This window comes from Heliangelus exortis, chromosome Z (assembly GCF_036169615.1).
Source record: "Heliangelus exortis chromosome Z, bHelExo1.hap1, whole genome shotgun sequence".
Lineage (NCBI taxonomy): Eukaryota > Metazoa > Chordata > Aves > Apodiformes > Trochilidae > Heliangelus > Heliangelus exortis.
This window is the reverse complement of record NC_092454.1, coordinates 1,947,098-1,968,217: the sequence shown is the minus strand read 5'-3', so window position 1 is coordinate 1,968,217 and position 21,120 is coordinate 1,947,098. Positions and strand designations below refer to the sequence as shown.

The 21,120-nt window shown below is 50.1% G+C and overlaps 1 protein-coding gene across 2 annotated transcripts in view; it reads left to right on the top strand.

Moving 5' to 3' along the window:
* The first annotated feature begins 1,885 nt into the window (after nucleotides 1-1,885).
* LOC139789784 (mitogen-activated protein kinase 4) overlaps nucleotides 1,886-21,120 on the top strand; it is a 30,368-nt gene continuing 11,133 nt past the window's right edge. For both annotated transcript variants that reach the window (XM_071730853.1, XM_071730854.1), the window contains exons 1-3: nucleotides 1,886-1,992; nucleotides 15,839-17,130; nucleotides 20,082-20,226. In XM_071730853.1, coding sequence (XP_071586954.1) covers nucleotides 16,585-17,130; nucleotides 20,082-20,226 — 691 coding nt within the window. In that variant the 5' untranslated portion in view covers nucleotides 1,886-1,992; nucleotides 15,839-16,584. The remainder of the gene's footprint in view (nucleotides 1,993-15,838; nucleotides 17,131-20,081; nucleotides 20,227-21,120) is intronic.

Below are 21,120 nucleotides of genomic sequence, written 5' to 3'. Positions count from 1 at the left end.
TCCCTTGTCCTCTCCCTACCCCCCTGTGTCCAAAGCCCTCCTCCAGCTTTCTTGTAGCCCCTTCAGATATTGGAAAGTTGCCACTTCATGTTTGAGAACATTTTTTCCCAAACATCCCTGTTTTCCCCCAGGCCCTTTGGTCTCCCTGGCTGTATCTTTGTCACCTGGGTCAACCAGGGGACTGACCTCCACTTTGGGCTGGGAAAGGCACAGGGGAAACCATGTGGAAGCTCCCAGTGATGTGGGACACAGGAAATCAAGTTTCCCTGGGAGTTTTTCATAGTGTTGGTGCTTCTCTTCCTCTTCCTTCTCCTTGATTTCCCCACCTCCCTTTCCTTTGTGTTCACGGGCACAAGCACCAATTCAATACCTGGGAATTGGGATGGGAATGTTTTGCAAATGAAGCCCACAAAAATGGTTTCTACACCCTCATTGCCTCCTTCACGACTCCATGTGAGTTTAAATTGCTGGACCTTTTTTTTTTTTATTTTGTTTTTGCCACGGTTTTTCCCTGAGGAGGACAAGGCAGGCTCAGTCCCTCCAGCTCTAACAAAGAGATCAATAGCTATCGAGCTTCCTCCACTTAGGTTGTTGAAGCAGTTGCCTGTAATTGTTCTTTGACACTGTAAATACAGTGTACAGGGCTCTTTTTTTGTTTGTTTTTATTTTTTTATTTCCCCATTAAGGCTACTCAGTGGGTCATGCCACCCCAGGGGGTGGAAAGACCACCCCTGTAAAAGATCTCAGCCCCTTGGGACACTCCCCAAAATCCTCTTACACCTCTTTTTTTTCCTTGGGAAAGGTGGACAGAGCTCTGGAAGGATGTTTCCATGCTCCAGAGCCTGGAAATTCACACATTTAATACCAGTGAGCATATCTCTGTTTGCTACAGAGAGAGAAGATGAGGGGGTTCATCTCCAGCCCCCTCTGTGAGGGACACCTTGAGGTGGGAGACAGGGGGATCCCCTCTCTATGGCTCCTCACAGGGACTGTGGTGGGGGGCAAGGGCAGACAAGCAGCTCCTCAAGCAGCTCCTCACAGGGGTGGTCCCAGGGGGTGGAAGGCTCCGGATCCCCCTCAGGGGGTTCTTTACTGGGGACTGCAGGAGGTGGAGGGGGGAAATGGATCCCCTCAGGGATCTTCATAGGGGACTGTGAGGAGGGACCGGATTCCTTCAGGTAACTCCATATGGGGACAGTGGGGGGGACACTGGATCCCCTCAGGGGGCTGTTTCTTTATTGGGGACTGAAGGGGGAGCGAATCCCCTCAGGTGGCTCCTCATGGGGACAGTGGGAGGTTGCTGGGGGCACTGGATCCCCTCTGGGGGTTCTTTATTGGAGATTGCCAGGGGGGACTGGATCCCCTCAGGCGTCTCCTCATGGGGGCAATGGCGGGGACTGTGTCCCCTCAGGTGGCTCCTCATGGGGACAGCGGGAGGTAGTCAGGGGCACTAGATCCATCCCCTCAGCAGGTTCTTTATTGGGGACTGCCAGGAGGAATTGGATCCCCTCAGGTGGTTCTTTACTGAGGACTGCAGGAGGCAGATGAGGGCACTGGATCCCCTCAGGGATCTTCATAGGGGGCTGCCAGGGGGGACCGGATCCCCTCAGGTGGCTCCTCATGGGGACAGTGGGAGGTACCGGGGGCACTGGGTCCCCTCAGGGGGTCCTTTCTTTATTGGGGACTGCGAAGGGGGAGCGAATCCCCTCAGGCGGCTCCTCCCGGCGACGATGAGAGGGGGGACTGGGTCTCCTCAGGCGGTTCCTCACGGGGACATCCGGGGGCGTATCTGGACCGGTCCGGTTCGGTTCCTCAGAGGGGGCCCCTCCCCCGGCAGGTGGCCCCCGCGCGGCGGCGGAGGCCGTTGGGTGACGTCAGCGGCGGGGGCGGGAGCGCGGTGCCGGTGCGCCGAACCGAACCCAGCCGAGCGCAGCCGAGCCGAACCGAGCAGATCCCGGCGCGGGCCATGGCGGACCGGAGGGAGCAGCTCCGGTAAGTGCCGCGGGCTCCGGTGGTGAGGGGATTTGGGGCGGCTTGGGGGGGGGGGGGGGGGGTTCGGCGAGCCCGCTCCTGCCCCGTGCGGGACCGGACCGCGGGACCCCCCGGCGATGCCGGTATCGCCTCGCCCTGCCCTGCGTTCACCCCAGCCCCCTGGGCCTTTCGGGGACCCCCTCTCCTGGGAAGGGTGGGATTGAGATCCCTGAGACCCCTCCCGGGAGGGCGGGCAAAGGCGTCTGCCGGGGCTTCTCTCCGGTTTCATCCGTGTTTTCTGTGTGTGGACACGATTTTATTGTGTGTCTGGACGTGTTTTATGTGCGTGCACATCCAGACATGTGCACGGCTACATCTCCTCACCACCAAGCTGCCATCAGCTTGCCCAGCAGGTCCCTGATCCCCTTCCCCATGTCCGGAGAGGGAAACCTGCTTCCCAACCTCTTTCTCTTTCCAAAAAAGGTTCGGTTTTATTTATTGCTCTGGATTTTCTTTATTTCGTCCCCACCAGGATCAGACCCCGAGGTCCATCTCTAGATGGTGGAGGTGGTCCAGGTTTTCTTTAATAGCACCAGAGCTGCTCAATGTGGGGTCAGTGTGTCCTTGGCTGCCCACCACACCTCACAGGTTCACCCTGGGCTGCTGTAGTCCCAGAAAGGTGGAGGAAAAACCTGACCCTGATGTCCCAGTGGCTCAGTCAAGATGTCCCTGCACAGCACTTTTTGCTTGCCCGCATCCTCCAGCCCCAAAGCATGGGAAGAAAGGTCCTCCCAAATCTGGTGAGCACCCAGAGCTTCTCATTTTCTGGTTGTCCTGGGTGTTTGGGTACCTCTGTCCCTTGAGTCTGCCTTATGTTTGTGTGCTTTGGAGATGTCATGGAAGGAGAAGGTGATTTGGAGTAGCAAAAGTGCTGTTCCCTCTCCTGGTCTGCAGCAGGAGCCCAGCCTCCTGCAGAAGGAGGGGATGGTGACATCTTCACCATCGAGGCCTGGGGACAAGGGACGTTTATTTCACCACCTTGGACACAGTCAGGGGGTGCAACCGTGGCTCAGATGTGCAGTGTGGGTTTTTTTCTCCTTTTGGATGGACAGGTGGTCAAGTTGAAGGTGACAAAAAAAAGCCCTGTGGAGGTGTGTGTGAAGGATTACAGGGAAAGGGAGACCAGGACCATAGTCAGGATAAAGCAGGAGATAGAGCTGGAGTGACACCTGATATTTTGAGGATAAATCTCACATCCAGCAGGTGAGGGACAACATTTCTGGAGCATCCCAGTCAACCTTAAGCTCTCCATGTTGAGAGCTTCATGCAGATGGTCTCTGTCTCTTCTTTATAAGTAGGACAGAGACACAAAGACCTCCCAAGTGCTGGAGCAACTTTTGCCCTCTGGGTGCTGGGCAGCTCCTCAAGGCAAAATCACCAGAATTAATGTAAAGAGCTGAAATTACCTCTCAATTTTCCAGGTGGCACAGGGCAGCTTGCTTGCAGTTGAAGCAAGTTGGATGGATGTGATTTGTTTGCCCTCACTTGGGCATCTGAAAGTGCCTGGTCTGAGCTGCTCCCCACCAAACAGAGGAGCCAGGCACTTCCTGGGTGGGATTTGTTTCACCCTGCCAGAAATCTCAGGTGTGGGGAAGGCAGATGCCTTCCAGGGTGCTGCTTCTACTGAGATATCTGAGTTTGAGAGGTCTGCATTTAAATGAGATGAATCTCTTTTAGTCCTTTCGTCTTCATCTTTCTTTTTTCTTACCACCACCCTGCTCCTCTCCTACCACTCAGGCTTTTTAAACATTTTTTCTTGAGGTATAAAATAATGCTTCTGAAACTTTCCACGGCCCCAGGTGGGAGGTGTTGGAGAAATGCAACTGCAGGGAAGCGTTTGCAGCTCATCCTCTGGCAGGCAGAGGAGGCTGGGTTAAAAACCAGGCTGTTAATTTTGTTTTAATGGCTCTAAGCAATGGTGAGCTTCCCCCTCCACCCCCCTTCCCACCTTCCTCCAGTACCTTGTGCCAACATTTAATTGCTCTCACCCCAGAGAGATGCTATCTCATTTCAAGGTTGAAATTCTCTAGCTTTGACTCGTGGAGTGAAGGGGGGAAGAGGTTGTGCCCTTGTCACAAAGGTGACTTTTCAGGTCACTTCTTCACCTGAAGGCTCCTGTTCTGTCAGGTCTGGGTTTGGTGGCCACCCTTGGGTGCTGTGACCCTGGTGTCCAGGTGCCAGCCTGGATGCAGGCATGACCTTGGGGCAGTGCTGGGTGTTGGTGTGAGTTTGCTTTCTGACTTCTCCTATTAAAGGACATTTTCCTTTTGCTCTGGCTTTGCTCTGACTCCAGCTGCACAAGACCCACACTCATCTTGAATCCTTTCCTGGCCACCTGAAAACATGGACTGTGACCTCCACCACGAGGTGATTTGGGTCTCCATGCAACTGTGTCATCAACCAGCCAGCCATTCATTACTGCTTTTTTTTGTGTGTATATTACAGGTTTCTATTTAATATAATCCCCCCAGAAGGATTTCCAGTTGAGATGAGCCCCGAGGGCCACCCTTGGGTGCTTGGCTTCCCTCCCTGGTCTCACCCCATCAGCAGCCACACTTGGGGCTGTGCTGGCACAGACTTAATGTACTGGGGTTTCCTTCACCTGCTCTGAGGTTTATCCTCAAAGTATAAAGTGCTTTGGGACACTTTGGGCAAAGGCTGCTTTGAAGCAGTTGCCTACATTTTGCAGCCCTGTTGGCTGACAAAGAGAAAAGAAGTTTTGCTTTGTTTTGTTTTTACACAGACCGAGTTCCAGGAAAGTCAGCTGCCTGATTGGGATTGTGGTAAATTTTAGTCTCCAGTTTGTCTGTTTCCCTGAAATTTATCTCCTGTGCTCTCCTCTCTGGAGCTGACCTCCTGCTTTTCACCTTTCATCCTTAAAATCCTCACTGGTGGGGTTCAAAATGCTTCCTTCCAGCAGGTGTTTGGCAGTGCTGCAGCCTCTGTTGGGAAGGGGGTAGCAGAGGTTGTTGGGGTGCAGGTGGTTAATCTGTAGATGGAGTTTCTCTCAGCCTCTTTGGTAACTGTTTTATCCCATCAGCTCACAGAAACTCCCTTCCAATTTCACTGATGGTACCTAATCAAGCAGTTATCTAATTCTCCATTCCTAGCATGCCTAAATAGTGCCTTACTTCACAATTTATTCTGTTGGCTGTTCAGATTTAATGGATTCCTTTAGAGGTCCTCATCACTCACCAGCCCTGGACGTTGCTTGTCAATGCCATTTCTTCTTCCTCTTCAGAAAGATCATGTTTCCATGCACTTTCCACATCTGATTTTTGCTAGAATGCTTTTTGGGGAATTTTTTTCTTTTTTGCTTTTTTTTTTTTTTCTGCCTGATTTCATTCATGCTGCTTTCCTGGATCAGTCATTTTTGGACTCTCTGATCCCCTCCTTTCAGTGATGTCACCCCAATTGCTTTTAGCTTGACCTTTTAAATTCAGACACCACTGCCATTTTTTGGGGCTCACAGTTTCAGGGGCTTAGCACAGAAACAGAAGCCACAATGGAAGAGGATTTGCTCCAGGTGTAGCAGTTCCTTTTGGCTTCATCCTCATTGCCTGGATCTGCTGCTACTCCCTGGGTAATCCCCACTGAAATGGGAGCTGCTCACTGCCAGCAGTGGTTTTTCATCTCACCAGTGCCTTCCTTGGGTTTTGGATCAATTATTCAGTAGCTGTTTGCATTGGGGTGTTTTCCTTTGGGTGTATGGGTGTGATGAATAGTGATAAGGTGTTGTCTTCCTTGTACCAGTGCAGCTCCAACTGGAGAAGAAATTCCATGCTGTGTGGCCTGCAGATGGCCAGCAAGCAGCCTTGGGGATGAAAATTGAGTGGTTGGAATTATTTTTGTACCTTTAAGCACTAAATCTCCTCTTTTGTGCCTCCTGATGTCTTCATAACTCCTCCTAACCAACCTCTGCACCTCCCAAACCTCATGGGCTGCACTTCCCAGGTCGTGTCTTTTCCCATGATCCATGCTCAGGTTAAACAGTGCTCTGCTTCCAGGGCTGAGGGTTTCCAGGAGCCCATTTCCAACCTGCTGAAAGGTGCTGGGATGACCTCCCAGCCTCTCCCTGGGGGCTGGATCAGGAGAGAGAGGGACAAGCTCCCAGACCTCCCTCTCCCCAACATCCCTTGGCTTGGAGGGGGGGGGAATGAGCTCTGTGTGTTCCTGCAGCACTTTGCAGCCAGTGTGGTTGTGCTCAGAAGCAGCAGCTCAGTTTCTATATTCTACTCCTCCCTGTAAGAAGCCACTCAGCCCACGCCACTGCAGCAGCCCCATCCAACGTGGTTCTTCCTTTGCTTATCCTCGGGGTGTTCCTGGGAGGAAGGGATGGAGTAGGGGGAAGTTGTGGAAAAAGCTCTGGGGCTGTGAGCATCCCCCGTGGTGGGAGAACCAGTGCCTGGGTACCTGGGTGTCTGTTGGGTGATGCTCCTGTGGGGTTTCAGGGATGAAAAGTTGCCTGAGCTTTGCTCTTTTCCCAGGCTGAGCAGTGGGAGACCTTCCAGGTCCATACAGCTTCCCAGGGATCCGAACTCCCCTCTGGATTCAGGGAGGACTCACCAACTCTCCCCCCTTGAGGCTGATACCTATCAGTGTCCATCTGTCCCAGCTGCTGGGGTTGTTTGCAGGAGTCAGTTCTTAGCTGCACCTGATTTTACAACAGGATTAATGGGATGGTAGCTGATACACCTGTAGCAATTAGCTATGGAAATGAAGATAAAGAGCCTGCTTGCATCGCATGGGTCAGAAAACAGGTTGCTTCCCTTGGGAGGCTCCCAAAAATCCTTTCCTAAAGGAAGCTTTGCAGATCTAGAGGCTTGCTCCTAGGTGTAAGTGAAGCAGAGCATGGGGAAGACAGTGTATCAACTACAGACACATGAGACTTTCTAGAAAGAGTCTCTCCCCCTTCCCCAGCTCCCACTTTTGTGGATGAAGCCTCCAGAAGGAGCTGGGGGTATTCCTAACCCCAGCCTACTTGCTCCTGGTTTGGGGGAGTTTATGGAGGAAAGGAGGTGGAAGAAAATGCTGCCTGTTTGTGAGCAAGATGGAATATCATCCCAGTGCACAAAAGGAATTACCCAGTTGGATCTGCTTGGTGCCACTCCAGGATGAACACAGGGACAGCAGCAGGACACAGAGGTGACTTCTTCCTTGTTTTAATCCCAGGAGACCCAAACCAGCTCTGTACATGAGGCACACTGCTGCTCCATGCTTGCAGCCTGGGGATTAAATCCTCCTGGGTTGTTCCTGGAAGGGGATGTCCCATCCCTGATGTCCCACAAACCAGGCTGGCAGTGCCACATCTGCTGTCACAGCACTGGTTGGACCTGGTCCCCTCACCAGGGCTGTCTGCTCCATTAATTCCCCCTGTCCTGGGAGATATGGAAAGTTTTGAACGATTAAAAAGTGCCTTTGGGGAAAGGTAAATTAAACCCTGGCCTGCTGGGAGGAGGCAGGGCTGGAAATCAGAATGTGGAAATAGGTCCTGGCTTAAAATGACTTCAAGGACAAGAGGGTAGGTGCTGGGTTTCTGGGGATCTGATTCAGCTGGGACTCGTTCCAATTAAAAATGAAATCAAGGAGAATGGGAAGAGAGGAAGAAAAGGAAAAGATGTTGTTTCCTTGCAGGTGAAAATATTGGGACTGGTTTGCATCTCTTTTAGAAGTGTTTTTCAGTTTTATTTCCTTTAAGAACTGCAATTTTTTTGTTCTCTGGTAGTTTTGCTTTCTCCCTGCTTTAAAAAAAAAATAAAAATTGAGGTTGTATCAACTTTAATAAAGCCTGAAATGAGCAGGCCAGCTTTAGTTTCCTTCCACATATCTCCCAGCCTGAACGTGGCCAGGAATGCCACAAATTAGAAACTAATGCTGTGCAGAGAGCCCAGAGCAGGCTGCTGCTCCTCCTGGGAAGGTGGGCAAGGATTTGTCACCTCCCTAAGCCAAACTGGGAGCAGGGAATGGGTATCCAGGGAGCTGCTGGGGAGCTGATTTTATGGGGAAGCCTTCACAAAGCAGAAAAAATCATGCTGCTGGTTTCTAATCATCTGAGAGAAGTTTGGAAGCCAAGTTGGAATTTCATCTTCCCCTTTCTCTTTTTGCCCCAGGGTTGGCTTTACACCCACGGTCAGGTTTGGGTTCTTCGGGATGAGGCAAACAAAGGAATGTGAAATTTGATGGGATTCTTTCAGGGAAAAAAAAAAAAATGAAGCTGGAGGCATAACTGGTGGCACCCAAAGGGTGGTGATGTACTGAATCATCTCCTTTCCCACTGGAGTGAGGGACAGGGACCTTGGGGTGACAACTGGAGGGGCTCCCCCTTCACCCCACAGTATCAGTGGGTGAGATTCCTGCCTTTCCAACTTGTCTCACATTCCAGCTTCGCCCAGGTCTTGTTATTAGGCTGGGGTTTGTTTAAAAAGAAAACAAAAAAATCCTGGAAGTGAGGAGATGGCCTCAGCCACTCCCCAGATCCCTGCTGGATTTTCAGCAGGACAGCCCAAGCGGCGCTGGGTTTTTACCCTGAAGGTGAGCAGAGCAGCTCAGCCCCATTTTTCCTGAAATACCAAGTGATGAATCCAGTGGGAATGCTTTTGGCAAACTGGGTGAAGATGGTGGAGCCAGGAGGAAGGTTGTTAGGATAATGGGGCTGGTGGAAAGGAGTTTGGTCACAGCCCTTGAGAGCCTCGTTATCCTCTGTCACTTCCACAGTCAGGGAAAGGTTTTTGGAGGCTTTGTCTCCTGGAGTCATTAGGAGTTAGATGGGGTTTAGGGAGGGAAAAACAATACAAATGTTTGGGTCCATCTCACAGCACAACCTGGGATTCAGCTGAATTCATTTCGTGTGCATCTCAGCCAAGGGAAACGAGGGATGGAGCTGCTTTTCTCCACAACATTCAATTCATTCAGCCTCAGCCATAACTCTTCCTCTGCTGTCTCAATGCCTCTCCCCACCTGGGCTTTTCTAAAAATAGCCACTGGCTTGATGTTTCTTTTTTTTTTTTTCCTGTTATGATTCTGTGTAGGACTAAGAACCTGCCTAGAAAGCCTGTCCAGTTCATTGGCATTCCTTTAAAACCCAGCTAATCCATCTAATCTCATTATAGCAGTAGGTGATTATACAGCCAGCAAGCTTTAGCAGGGCTCCAGCAAAGCCTTTTGATTCCCCATCTATTATCCAGGTGGCTGAAAGTCACCAGGAGTCTATTTGGGTTTTCCTCGGGCTCTTTTAGGACCAGGACTTAGAACCTTTTGGGCTTAGTTCTCTAGGAAATCTCCCACCTGGTGGTTGATGGTGCTGTTGGCTTTGCAAGCTGCTGGCATCCCGTGGCTTCCTTGTGTGGCCTCCCCAAAATCATGAGATTGGGAATCATGAAAACTCCAGAGATTTTTTCCCAGAGTGGAAGAGGAGAATCTTTGCTGTGGGAGGTTCTTGGTTTGGATTCCTGGTCCCCTGTGTCTGTCTACAAATGTGGGACCTGGTGACCCTGCTTTTTTGGGAAAGGGCTGAAGTTTGGGGTGCTCCTGGGAAGGACCTGCCTTCTCCTCCAGGAAGATGGGGATTTATGGGGCTGGATGTGTAGGTCAAGCTTGGGGAGATGGCTTTTGGTTGTTCCAGGAGATACCATGGGGCAGATGTGTGCACCGGGGGAATGTGCTCATGAGGGAGAGCTTCTTTCTGTAGGGATACTGAAGCACTGGAGCTTGAAACACTGCTCAACCCTTAAAGAGAAACATCTTCCAGATGTTGCTACCTAAATCCCACTACTTTTGGATCAAGGTGGCCAGATCTCACAGAGCTGATGGTGAAACACCATGTCTGGAGAGTCCTGGAGGTACATTTCACTCTCCTTGAGGTTTCTTCGTGGTTGCAGGTCATGTTCTCTGCCTCCTTGGAACATGACCTACGTGCACTAGGACCTACAAGACCTCTGGACTTTAGCCCTCAGATCATCTTGGTGACCTTCTCAGTACTCAGTCCTACAACTCCATGTCCTTCTGGTGCTGCTGGTCCCAGAACTGGTCCCAGCACTGCCAGGAGGTGTCCCCAGAGTGGAGCAGAGGGGGACAATCCCCTCCCTGACCCTGCTGGGGATGCAGCCCAGGACAGGGCTGGTTTCTGGGCTGCCAGCACATGTTGAGCTTCTCCTCACCCAACACCCCAAGTCCTTCTCCTCAGGGCTGCTCCCAATCCATTCTCCTCCCAGCCTGGATTTGTGCTGGGAATTGTCCCAACCCAGCTGCACTTGCTGAACCTCAGGAGGTTGCCATGGGCCCACTTCTCCAGCCTGTCCAGGTCCATCTGGATGCCATGGTTCTGATTGCTTCCACATGGATCTTTCTGCATGCTCACTCCTCTGGAGGATGATAGAAACCAGAACGTGGAGCTGGAGGTGCAAACCCTGAACTCCTGGGAGGAGAGGGGGCATTGGGTGGGGGTGTTTCTGGCAGGGACCCCAGGCAGGTCTCCACACCAGGGAGGTTGTTTTTTTTTTTCCTCCTCTCTGCATAAATCCTGGCTTTTTGTTTCCCCAAGCTCCCAAACCATCTCACCCCAGCCCTCCAAATAAACAGGATGAGATGATTCAGTGAGCAGAGGGATTAAGAGGGCAGTTCATCTCTTGAGGGACACAAGTGGAAGCACTTTTGTGTTTTCAGAGGCCATCAGGCTCTCTGCTCCCAGAGGTCCCTCCTGGGGCCCAGGGAGGGTAGGGGGGAGTTGAAGAAGGAGCTGCTCCACCATCCCTCCTGGGGATGTGCATGCTGCACATTCCTCCTGTGGGGCAAATTCCTCTTGCAGGCTTCTCAGACACCATTAAAAAAAAAATCTACCAACCTCTTGGGTTGTTTATTTATTTTTTTTAAATTTTTTTTAATAACCATCCTTGCTTATCTTGGGCCACCCCCTTCAGTGCTAATACTTTTAAAGTCTTGACCCAATTCTCTGTGGAATTAAAAAAGACCCAAGGTGCCAAACTAAAAGGGCAAAGTGGTGAGGGATCACCTTTCCCCTCTGATTCCTGAGGAAGGGAAAAGCTTCTGAGCCATCCATTCCAGGGACTGCTTGATTTTCAGCAAGAGAAATCATTCTGCTGGGTGGAAATCAAAGCCTCATCAGCTGCATAAAGCTGAGGAACCCCATCTGGAATGACCAGGGCTGGAGGGGTGAGCAGCTTGGAGGCTACAGGTGCAGTGAGAGGTGTTGGCTGTGGGATGTGTTTGCCATGCTCAGCTTGACACAAGCTTCCTCCAGCCAGAGCTGGGCTTTTCCAGCTTTATCCCACGCCACACAAATGTGTTTTGGCTGGGGGGAGAGGGCGCCGTGGATGTGCTGAGCCCTGTTTGTTCAAGGCACTGTCTGCTCTCTGTCTGGCCCCAGACCTGCTGAGCCTGGGGCACTTTCATGAGAACATATTTTATTTTTTATCCCCTCCGTGCCCTGTCTGTGTTGGGCCACTCAGCCCCACCATGGCTCATTTCCCAAAACTTCACTGCCTGGCCAGGGGCAGCCGGGTGGATTTCCAAATCTCTGTGAGTGTCAGCAAGTTCTTCATTGTTTTCTGTTCTTTCTCTGAACTAATGAGCATTGCCTGAGTTCTTTCTTTCTTTTATTTTTTTATTTTTTTCCCCCTGAGTGTAATTTGGCCAGGCCACAAGTGCCTTTACCTTTAAGGAGGAAAATTCCAGTTTGGACTTTGCAGTACCGACTGATGCTGCTCCGTTTGCTTGTGGTACAGGTGGAAAAATTGTTTGTGCTCTACAACCCCTCCAGCCAGGATTCTGGGGTCATTTTTCTGCTGCTTCCCTTTGGGTTTGTCTCCTCCTTCCAGCTTTTCCCATGGGCTTATGGACATTTCATCTTCCCTCTGGTGCTACCTGATGCTTTCTGATCTTTGCTGCTGGCATCTCTGCTCTTCTCATAAATCACAGAATCCCAGACTGGTTTGGGTTGGAAGGAACCTTAAAGACCACCCAGTTCTGACCCCCTGCATGGGCAGGGACGTCTCCCACCAGCCCAGGTTGCTCCAAGCCCCATCCAACCTGACCTGAGACACTGCCAGGGATGGGGCAGCCACAGCTTCTCTGGGAAACCTGAGCTCAGCACCCCCAAATTCAAGAATTTCTTCCCAATATCTCATCTAAATCTCCCCTCTTTCAGCTTGAAACCCTTCCCCTTTGTCCCCTCACTCCATGTCCTTTTCAAAAGTTCCATCTTTCTTGTGGGCCCCTTTGGATCCTGGTATTAGAGACATTATTTTGGGGCAAATCAGTGAATCATTCACTCGTGAGCAGGTTGCTGCAGTTTTGTACAGCTGGGTTGTCAGGGCCTGATAGATCCTAAAGGAAAAAATCCCCACAAATAAAACCTCTTCATGAAAAACAGGTTAAGTTCAGATCACTCAGAGCACCTGATGTGCTGGAGCAAAGCTGGGAGGGCAAACCCCATGTTCAGAAGCCCCAAGTGAGCTCATTGGTTTAATTGTGGTTAATCTCTGACTCTGCTCTTTGCAGCTTGTTTTTAGACAGGTCTAAGTGCTCTCCAAGTGTCTGTGCAACACCTTGTGCTGCTTGCTGAGCTCCCAAGACATGGTGACTGGTGGAGGACACACCACACAAGGGCATCTCTTTTTCTTCAGCATCCTTCACAGGTTGAGTGGTTCCTGTTGCTGGCTCATCATGAGTTTTGGGGAACACCTTGTTCCTCTGAGATCAGACTGGGTTTGGAGTGGGATCTTGTTCCCATTTCCTTGGGCTTTTTCTCCTGGAGTGATGCACGTAGTGGTGTACAGAGTTTCCTGGGATGAAGCCCCCCCAGTTCCATGATAGAAAGCTTCTGGCCCTGGGAGGTGCAGGAAGTGGGGAAGCAGGGAACCTCATGCTGTAGTTTCAAGCTTGAGCTGCAGGAGGGAAGGGAAGAGGCTGTTTTCTAAGATGAGAGCAGAAGTGATGCCTCTACCTGCATTCAGCCTTGAGGAGTGAACATTCCTGGGGCTCTCTGGAAGATGTTCCTGCAGAAATGAGCACCTGGAGCCTCCTTTGTTCATTGATGGGAAGGACTAATTAAATTTTAGCCTTGAAGCAGTCACTGGCCTGGGAGCTGAGAGCCACAGGAGGTTTGCCCACATTTCCCTCTGCTCAGTAACTCCAGTCCTGTAACTAAAGCTTGGAGACACCTCCTGAAGACATTTTGGTCCATCCTGAGGCACCCAACTCCTCAGTCTTCATCCCTCTGCCATGGAGTGTCTGCTGCTTGACCTCTCCAACTTGGAGATGACTGATAGGCTGGGATAAAGGATGTTGGAAAGGCTTTTGCTGGAGGGGGAGGGATGCTGAGTCAAAGAGTTGGAAGAGAAAGATGAATCTCCTCCTGCCAGATCTTGAAATGGGGATCAATAAGCTCAGCCTGATGAGTACAGCCCTTGTGAGCTCCTCCTTGCTTTGCTCCCTGCTTTTTTGGGGGGGTTTAATTCAAGGCACTGTGGAAAAGGGTGCTGAGATGTCATGGCTTGCAGGATCCAGTCCTTTACAAGCTCTTTGAGTGAGAGATTGCTGTTATCTTCCTTTAATTAGCACCAGTGGTGGTAATTCCAGACCTCTTGTTCCAGTGCTTGAGCTTTAATGAATCAATCCAGCAAAAGAGAGAGAGAGAGAGGATTTGGTGGAAAGGAAAAGCTCATCCAAACCTTGCCACTGGGTCTTGTGCTGGGGGATGGCACCCACAGCTCCCCCCAAGAGCACCCAGACAGAGCTCTTTGGAGCAGAAAAATCAGTGCAAATCCCAGCAGTGACACGGGGGCAAATACTTTCCTTGCCCAGGGTGGGGTGGGAGAATTAAAGAACCTTCCTTAGAAAGGCTGGAAGAAATAAAGAATTAAGAATTATTCCTTAATTCCCTCACCCCTATAATTTATGGCACAAGGGGCCCAGATTCTCAGGTCTGTGGTGTAAATGGTGCTACTCCCAGTGAAAAAATGAGTGAGAGGTACATGGAAACTGTAAAATATGCTCACAGTTCCTAAGGAGAGAACATCCCTCTCCATCTCCTGCATTATTCCATGCACAATGTTCCTTGGGAATGGGATTTTATAATTCTCTGTATAAGCAACTGCCTTGGGCTCTCTGTGCTCTGGAGGGCATCTTGGGAGCTTCTGAGCCTTCCCTCTGGCCATGCTGCAAGCCTGACCTCACACATATTCCTTAAACTGAGAGTTTCATCCTCTTGCAGACCAGGAAAATTTTCCAACAGGGAAAAAGTTTTGGGATATGCATTCTGAAAGTACTCCAGAAGCTTTCCTAGCTTGGAAACCAGGGAAAAAGGATTGGGAAGCAAGTTAAGGCTTCAGTCCCTTAAATCTATTGTCCCTCTGTGTCTGACCATTTTCCAGCACCCAAGCAAAGGATGGGGGTGACCCCCCTGATACAAACAAGTCTGAGATATTTCCCCCGTGTGTTGTCTTGGTGTGACCACAAATTTTATCAGTGTTGAGCTTCAGGGCCTGCTCCTTGGCCATTGTTCTGGTGCAGCTTGCCCTGAGGCTCCCACTGAATTCAGCTTTTCAAGTGGATGGCAGATCCTGGCCCCCTCAACTAAAAAATCCCCTGGTCCTCTGCTTCTCCAGGAAAACAGACCCTGGTTCCCATCATCTGCAGCCATCACTGCTGGTTTTATGAGCACTGTTGGTCTCAGCAGCTCTTTTCATGGAGGCACTGAAATAATATTTTATTATTTACAATAGACTTGGAGGACCAAGAAGAGAGAGGAAAAAAAAACCCAAAACAGGGCTTGCTGGTGATGCTCTGGAAAATAACTCCTGTAGGTTTTCAGGTTTTGATCCTGTGGCTGGGATTGGAGGCAGAGATAAAGTGGATTCATGGAGAAGATGGTGGAGAGGAGATAATGGAGACAACAGTCAGTCCCACAGAAACAATTTGCTGGTCCCTTGGCCATGAGGCACCTCCCTGGTGTCACCAGGTGACCAGGAGACCATTTCCCTGGATGGGTCAGTGAGAGGGAGGACAGGAGGACATTTTGCCATCCTCCAGGGCCACCCTTTTAGGAGTTGTTCTGCCTCTAATTGCAGGAGGTGCTGCAGGGTCACCACTCAGCTGGGGATTGGGATGCAGCCAAAGAGCCCCAAGAAGGCCATCCCTTTGCTTGTGAGATGGAATGGGGCTTGGCTCTTCCCTTTGAGTCTCCTGCATCACATTTTCCCTTTCAGTGCTTCTAGAGCTGTACTAATTATTAATAATGAAGCTGATGAGGCAAAACTTGGTTTCCTTCCATTGCATCAAGCCAAGCAGCTTGGTGTGGGAGCTGGCACCTCCACCTGGTCTCAGCAAACCCTGGGGACTTTGGCAGTGCCAAAAAGCTGAGAAACATGGTAGGGTTTGGGTGATGGGGCACAGAGATGGATCTCAAACCCCAACGTAGCACCTAAGTGCTATTTAGAGTTCCCTTAGGAAATATTTTACCACTTTTCCCCAAGCCCTTCTCCTCAGGGCTGCTCTCCATCCATTCTCCACCCAGGCTATTTCTGTATCTTGGTTTTTGCACGGAGAAGTTCTTGGTTCTGTGAACCTCCTGGAAGAGAAGAGCAAAGCTGGGAGGTTGGGAGTTTTCTGTGTGTTGCAAATCAAAATGGAAATACCAAGCATCTGAAAAATGCTTGGGAAGGATGTGTGCTTTTGGAAGGGATAATGAATGAGTCTCCAAAAGGTCAGAGTTGTGCTTGTGGTTAACCTTCAGCAAGCAGGACATTGGCAGTGCTGGTATCAAATTAATCCATCTCCTCTTTTCTTCCAGGAATGAGAGCTGCTGAAGGACAACCAGGAGCTGCTCCTGCCAAGCTGCAAAGATCAGATGGTGCTTGGAAAAAGACCTGCAAGGAGAAGGTGTAGGAAATTCCAACGTGGAAACTCACTGTGCAGAATGCAGCACATGGTAATGTGAGGTCTGGTCTGCAAACCATCAGGATTTGGATCTGCTGCTGGGAAAGATGGGGTCTGCCCATAGCCAGAAGGGAGCCACGAGAAGGCTGAAGCTTTACTGACCTTCTGGAAGCCTGGCTGGGGCCTGGATGCTCTTCTTTGGTGGGGAAAGCACCAGCAAAACTTGTGGGCAGGGGGGGTTTGGGGCAACAGAGGGGCCATGGGGCTGCTCTGGGCTCTGCCCCACGGCGGGGCCGTCTGGTTGTCCCAGCACTGAGCCACTGGGGACACAGGGACAGGTGTCCAACTGTGCCACCAGCCCTACACTTCAGCATCATCTTGAGGAGGGAAAAGGAGGCTGAAAAATGTAGCAGTAGTCTCAAGAAAAAAGAACCTTCCTGGTGTGCTTGACATCTCCAGGCTGCGTTATCTCCTACCCCTTGATTTCTTGCCCAGTTTAAAATAAATTTGTGTCTGTGTGTGACCTCGAAGTGACGATCACCTGGGAGCAACAATGAAGCTCTTGATTTCCACCCACCTTTGCGAGCTGGAAGCCCGGGCTCTCCTTCAGCTTTCCAAGTGAGGAAGAAGGGAAGCAAGGAGGAGAGGAGGGAGCCCGCCATGGCCGAGAAGTGCGACTGCATCGCCAACGTCTACGGCTACGACCTGGGCTGCCGCTTCGTCAACTTCCGGCCCTTGGGTTTCGGGGCCAACGGGTTGGTGCTCTCAGCCCTGGACAGCAAGAGCTGCCGGAAGGTGGCAGTGAAAAAAATCAACATCAGTGATGCCAGGAGCATGAAACACGCCTTCCGGGAGGTCAAAATCATCCGTAGGTTGGAGCACGAAAACATCGTCAAAGTCTACGAGGTGTTGGGGCCCAAAGGCACCAACCTCCAGGGGGATTTTTTTAAGTTCAACGTGGTGTACATCGTCCAGGAGTACATGGAGACAGACCTGGCACGACTCCTGGAGCAAGGGAAGCTCGCCGAGGAGCACGCCAAGCTCTTCATGTACCAACTGCTCCGGGGGCTGAAGTACATCCACTCCGCCAACGTCCTCCACCGAGACCTCAAGCCTGCCAATATTTTCATCAGCACGGAGGACCTGGTGCTGAAAATTGGGGACTTTGGGCTGGCCAGAATCGTGGATCAGCACTACTCGCACAAGGTAGGAGGGAATTCTTCAGTGTGAGGGTGGTGAGGCACTGGAATGGGTTGTCCCTGGAAGCTGTGGAAGCTCCGTCCCTGTGTGTTGGTGTGGGAGGGCTTGGGAGCGACCTTGGGATTTGAAGCTACTTCTGGTTTGAAATTAATTCCTTTATTTTTCTTTTTTAAGAGATTCCAGTAGTTCTTCAGTTCAGAAAGGGCTGTGCTGAATCCATGGGATATTGTTGTGGAGCTGTATGATCCATCTAAATTAGAATTAATTAATATGCTTCTACTTTTTTTGGTCTTTTTGACTGGTTGAGTCTACTTTAACAGTGACATTCCTTTGCTACAGCAAAATTTTAAGAGATTCCAGTAGTTCTTCAGTTCAGAAAGGGCTGTGCTGAATCCATGGGATACTGTTGTGGAGCTGTATGATCCATCTTAATTAGAATTAATTAATATGCTTCTACTTTTGGTTTTTCTGACTGGTTGAATCTGCTTAAACAGTGACATTCCTTTGCTACAGCAAAATTTTAAGAGATTCCATTAGTTTTTCAGTTCAGAAAGGGCTGTGCTGAATCCATGGGATATTGTCGTGGAGCTGTATGGTCCATCTAAATTAGAATTAATTAACATGCTTCTACTTTTGGTTTTTCTGACTGGTTGAGTCTACTTTAACAGTGACATTCCTTTGCTACAGCAAAATTTTAAGAGATTCCAGTAGTTTTTCAGTTCAGAAAGGGCTGTGCTGAGTCCATGGGATACTGTTGTGGAGCTGTATGATCCATCTTAATTAGAATTAATTAATATGCTTCTACTTTTGGTCTTTTTGACTGGTTGAATCTACTTAAACAGTGACATTCCTTTGCTACAGCCTTGCAGAGGTGACAGCTGGACGTGCTGGGGCTTCCCATCCTGGCAGGGCTGCCTCCTTCCTGTAAGCCTTGGCACTATGGATAAACCAAAATATGTATTTTATCCTCCCATCCCAGTATTTTCCCCCAAGGAAGAGGAGGGATAACCCAGAGCCCAGCAGCAAAATGCCCTGAGAAGCAAGGAGGGCTCCAGCTTTATGGGCCACAAGTTGGTGGGATGGAGTGAAGCTGTAGGTTACTCCTGGGCTTGGTGGTGGGTACCAGGGTGAAATGCAATGGTCTGGGTTATTCCCTGGTGAAACCAGGGAATTCTGTAGGGAATATTTTCTTCAATATGTGAGAGATGAAAAGGTTTGGATCGTTGCAACATTATCGATCGTTTGCTGATGCATTTTGCATGGGGCACACACCCACCCTGAGAACTCAAATCCATCTTGGAGGGTTCTGGGAAAGAGAAGGAGTTGCTCCAGCCAGGAAGTGCCCTGGTTCACTGTCCCCAAATTGTATTTTCTTAGGATTTTCCCCCTCATCTCCATTGTTGGGAATAATTGCAGTAGCTGAAAAGTCTGATCAGGAAACGCCTGGGGAGGCTTCTGTGCCGGTTTGGATTCAGCAGCTTTAGCAAAAATGTAACATCATTACACTTCTCAGCTCATCAGTCTCCAGTACCACTTCTCTTAAAAAGACTGAAATGAAAATGCTCTTTTTAAAAGAGAATAGTTTAAATCAGTGCATAAAACCCTTATCAGTTTTGGCTGCTGGGTTTTCCCCAGTTCTCACATCAGCCGTGTTCATGTTGCCGTTGCATTTCCAATGCTTCGTGGCACTCGAGTGCAACTCAGCTTTATAATTTCCTTTTATTTTGCCTTTTCCCACTGTGTTTCCATCTCCCTCCTTCTGTTAACACCTTTATATTTATATGGAAAATGACACTTATGGATACCCCACCGTTCTCCTGATGAAATGAGGAGAAGTAAGTTGGCCTTTTGTGGCTCCCCCTCATCTGGAGCTCAGCCACCAAGCAGAGCTCGGAGCACTGGGACATTCCTTCAGATGCAGGGTTGTTTCCAGGCTTGGACACATCCCCTTTGATTTCCCTGGAGCTGCCAAGCTCTTGGCATTTGTGTGAAATCTCCAGGGTGAGTTGAGGAAAGAGAAGGCAGTGCTCCAAAGAGATGCCACTGCTCAGACATTGTTCCATGGGGCACTGCTGAGGGCATCTCCTTTCAAACCAGGTCAAACATCCCAATCCCTACCACAGTAGGACAGAGGATGGATTTCTTTTTTTTTTTCTCCTTAAATTTTGTTCTTCTGCCTGTTTTCTTGCCTGCTCTGTAGCTGTGGAGGGACTACAGAGACTTAACTAGGGATGGAATCAGCAAAAAGGTGCAAACTGGTAATGTTTGGAAATGCAAGCACTGGGTTCAGAGGGACAGAGCTCCTTCAGGCACTGGTGGGTTGTAGCTGGGCCCCAGCAAAATGCTTAAATAGTTGTGCTTCATTTTCAAAATGTCTCTGGTGGTGGTGAGGGGAGATTTAGGTTAAACACTGGAAATAAATAGTTGAATTTGAGGGTGCTGAGCCCCTGTGCCAGGTTTCCCAGAGAAGCTGTGGCTGCCCCATCCCTGGCAGTGTCTCAGGTCAGGTTGGATGGGGCTTGGAGCAACCTGGGCTGGTGGGAGGTGTCCCTGCCCATGGAAAGGGGGTGGGAATGGAGGAGCTTTGAGGTCCCTTCCAACCCAAACCAAGCTGGAATTCCATGTTAATACATCTAAGTCCTCTGACCGTGACCTTGAAGTATTTAACCTGTGCTGTTAAAGCCATCTGTCCTTTGCAGAAGATGCTGCAACACCAGGGTGACAATCAGGAAATAATTTTTTAGGGAGCAGCAAGTGCTTTGCCTCCCAGAGCACCCAAACTTCTCTGTTTCCCATGGTGGGTGTTTCACCTCTTTTTGTGTGTCTCACCTCTGCTTCCTGCAAGATAGCTACAACACAAGCCTGGTGTGGGCAGGTTTCTCTGCAGGATCCCAGGGCTGACTGGGGAGGAGTGGAGGAGTTTTCTTCTAAAATTGCTGCTATCTTTGCTTTTTCAGGGTTACCTTTCTGAAGGCTTAGTGACCAAGTGGTATCGCTCCCCTCGCCTCCTCCTCTCACCAAACAACTACACCAAAGCCATCGACATGTGGGCAGCTGGCTGCATCCTGGCTGAGATGCTGACAGGAAGGATGCTCTTTGCTGGTAGGTTGATTTATTTTTTTTTCCTTCTTTCTTTCCTTCTTTCTTTCCTTCTTTCTTTCCTTCTTTCCTTCCTTCTTTCCTTCCTTCCTTCCTTCCTTCCTTCCTTCCTTCCTTCCTTCCTTCCTTCCTTCCTTCCTTCCTTCCTTCCTCCCTCCCTCCCTCCCTCCCTCCCTCCCTCCCTCCCTCCCTTCCTTCCTTCCTTCCTTCCTTCCTTCCTTCCTTCCTTCCTTCCTTCCTTCCTTCCTTCCTTCCTTCCTTCCTTCCTTCCTTCCTTCCTTCCTTCCTTCCTTCCTTCCTTCCTTCCTTCCTTCCTTCCTTCCTTCCTTCCTTCCTTCCTTCCTTCCTTCCTTCCTTCCTTCCTTCCTTCCTTCCTTCCTTCCTTCCTTCCTTCCTTCCTTCCTTCCTTCCTTCCTTCCTTCCTTCCTTCCTTCCTTCCTTCCTTCCTTCCTTCCTTCCTTCCTTCCTTCCTTCCTTCCTTCCTTCCTTCCTTCCTTCCTTCCTTCCTTCCTTCCTTCCTTCCTTCCTTCCTTCCTTCCTTCCTTCCTTCCTTCCTTCCTTCCTTCCTTCCTTCCTTCCTTCCTTCCTTCCTTCCTTCCTTCCTTCCTTCCTTCCTTCCTTCCTTCCTTCCTTCCTTCCTTCCTTCCTTCCTTCCTTCCTTCCTTCCTTCCTTCCTTCCTTCCTTCCTTCCTTCCTTCCTTCCTTCCTTCCCCCCTCTCCTTCCTTCCCCTCCTTCCTTCCCCTCCTTCCTTCCTCTGGGGGATTTGGTGCTTGTTATGAGAGGTGTCTCCAGAGCAAACTTCACTTGCATAACCTCTGCTATTAGGTGCAAAATTCCATGCTACAGGCAAGCAGAAGAGTCACCCTCTTGGTTTTCACCCTGCCTGGGATGGCACC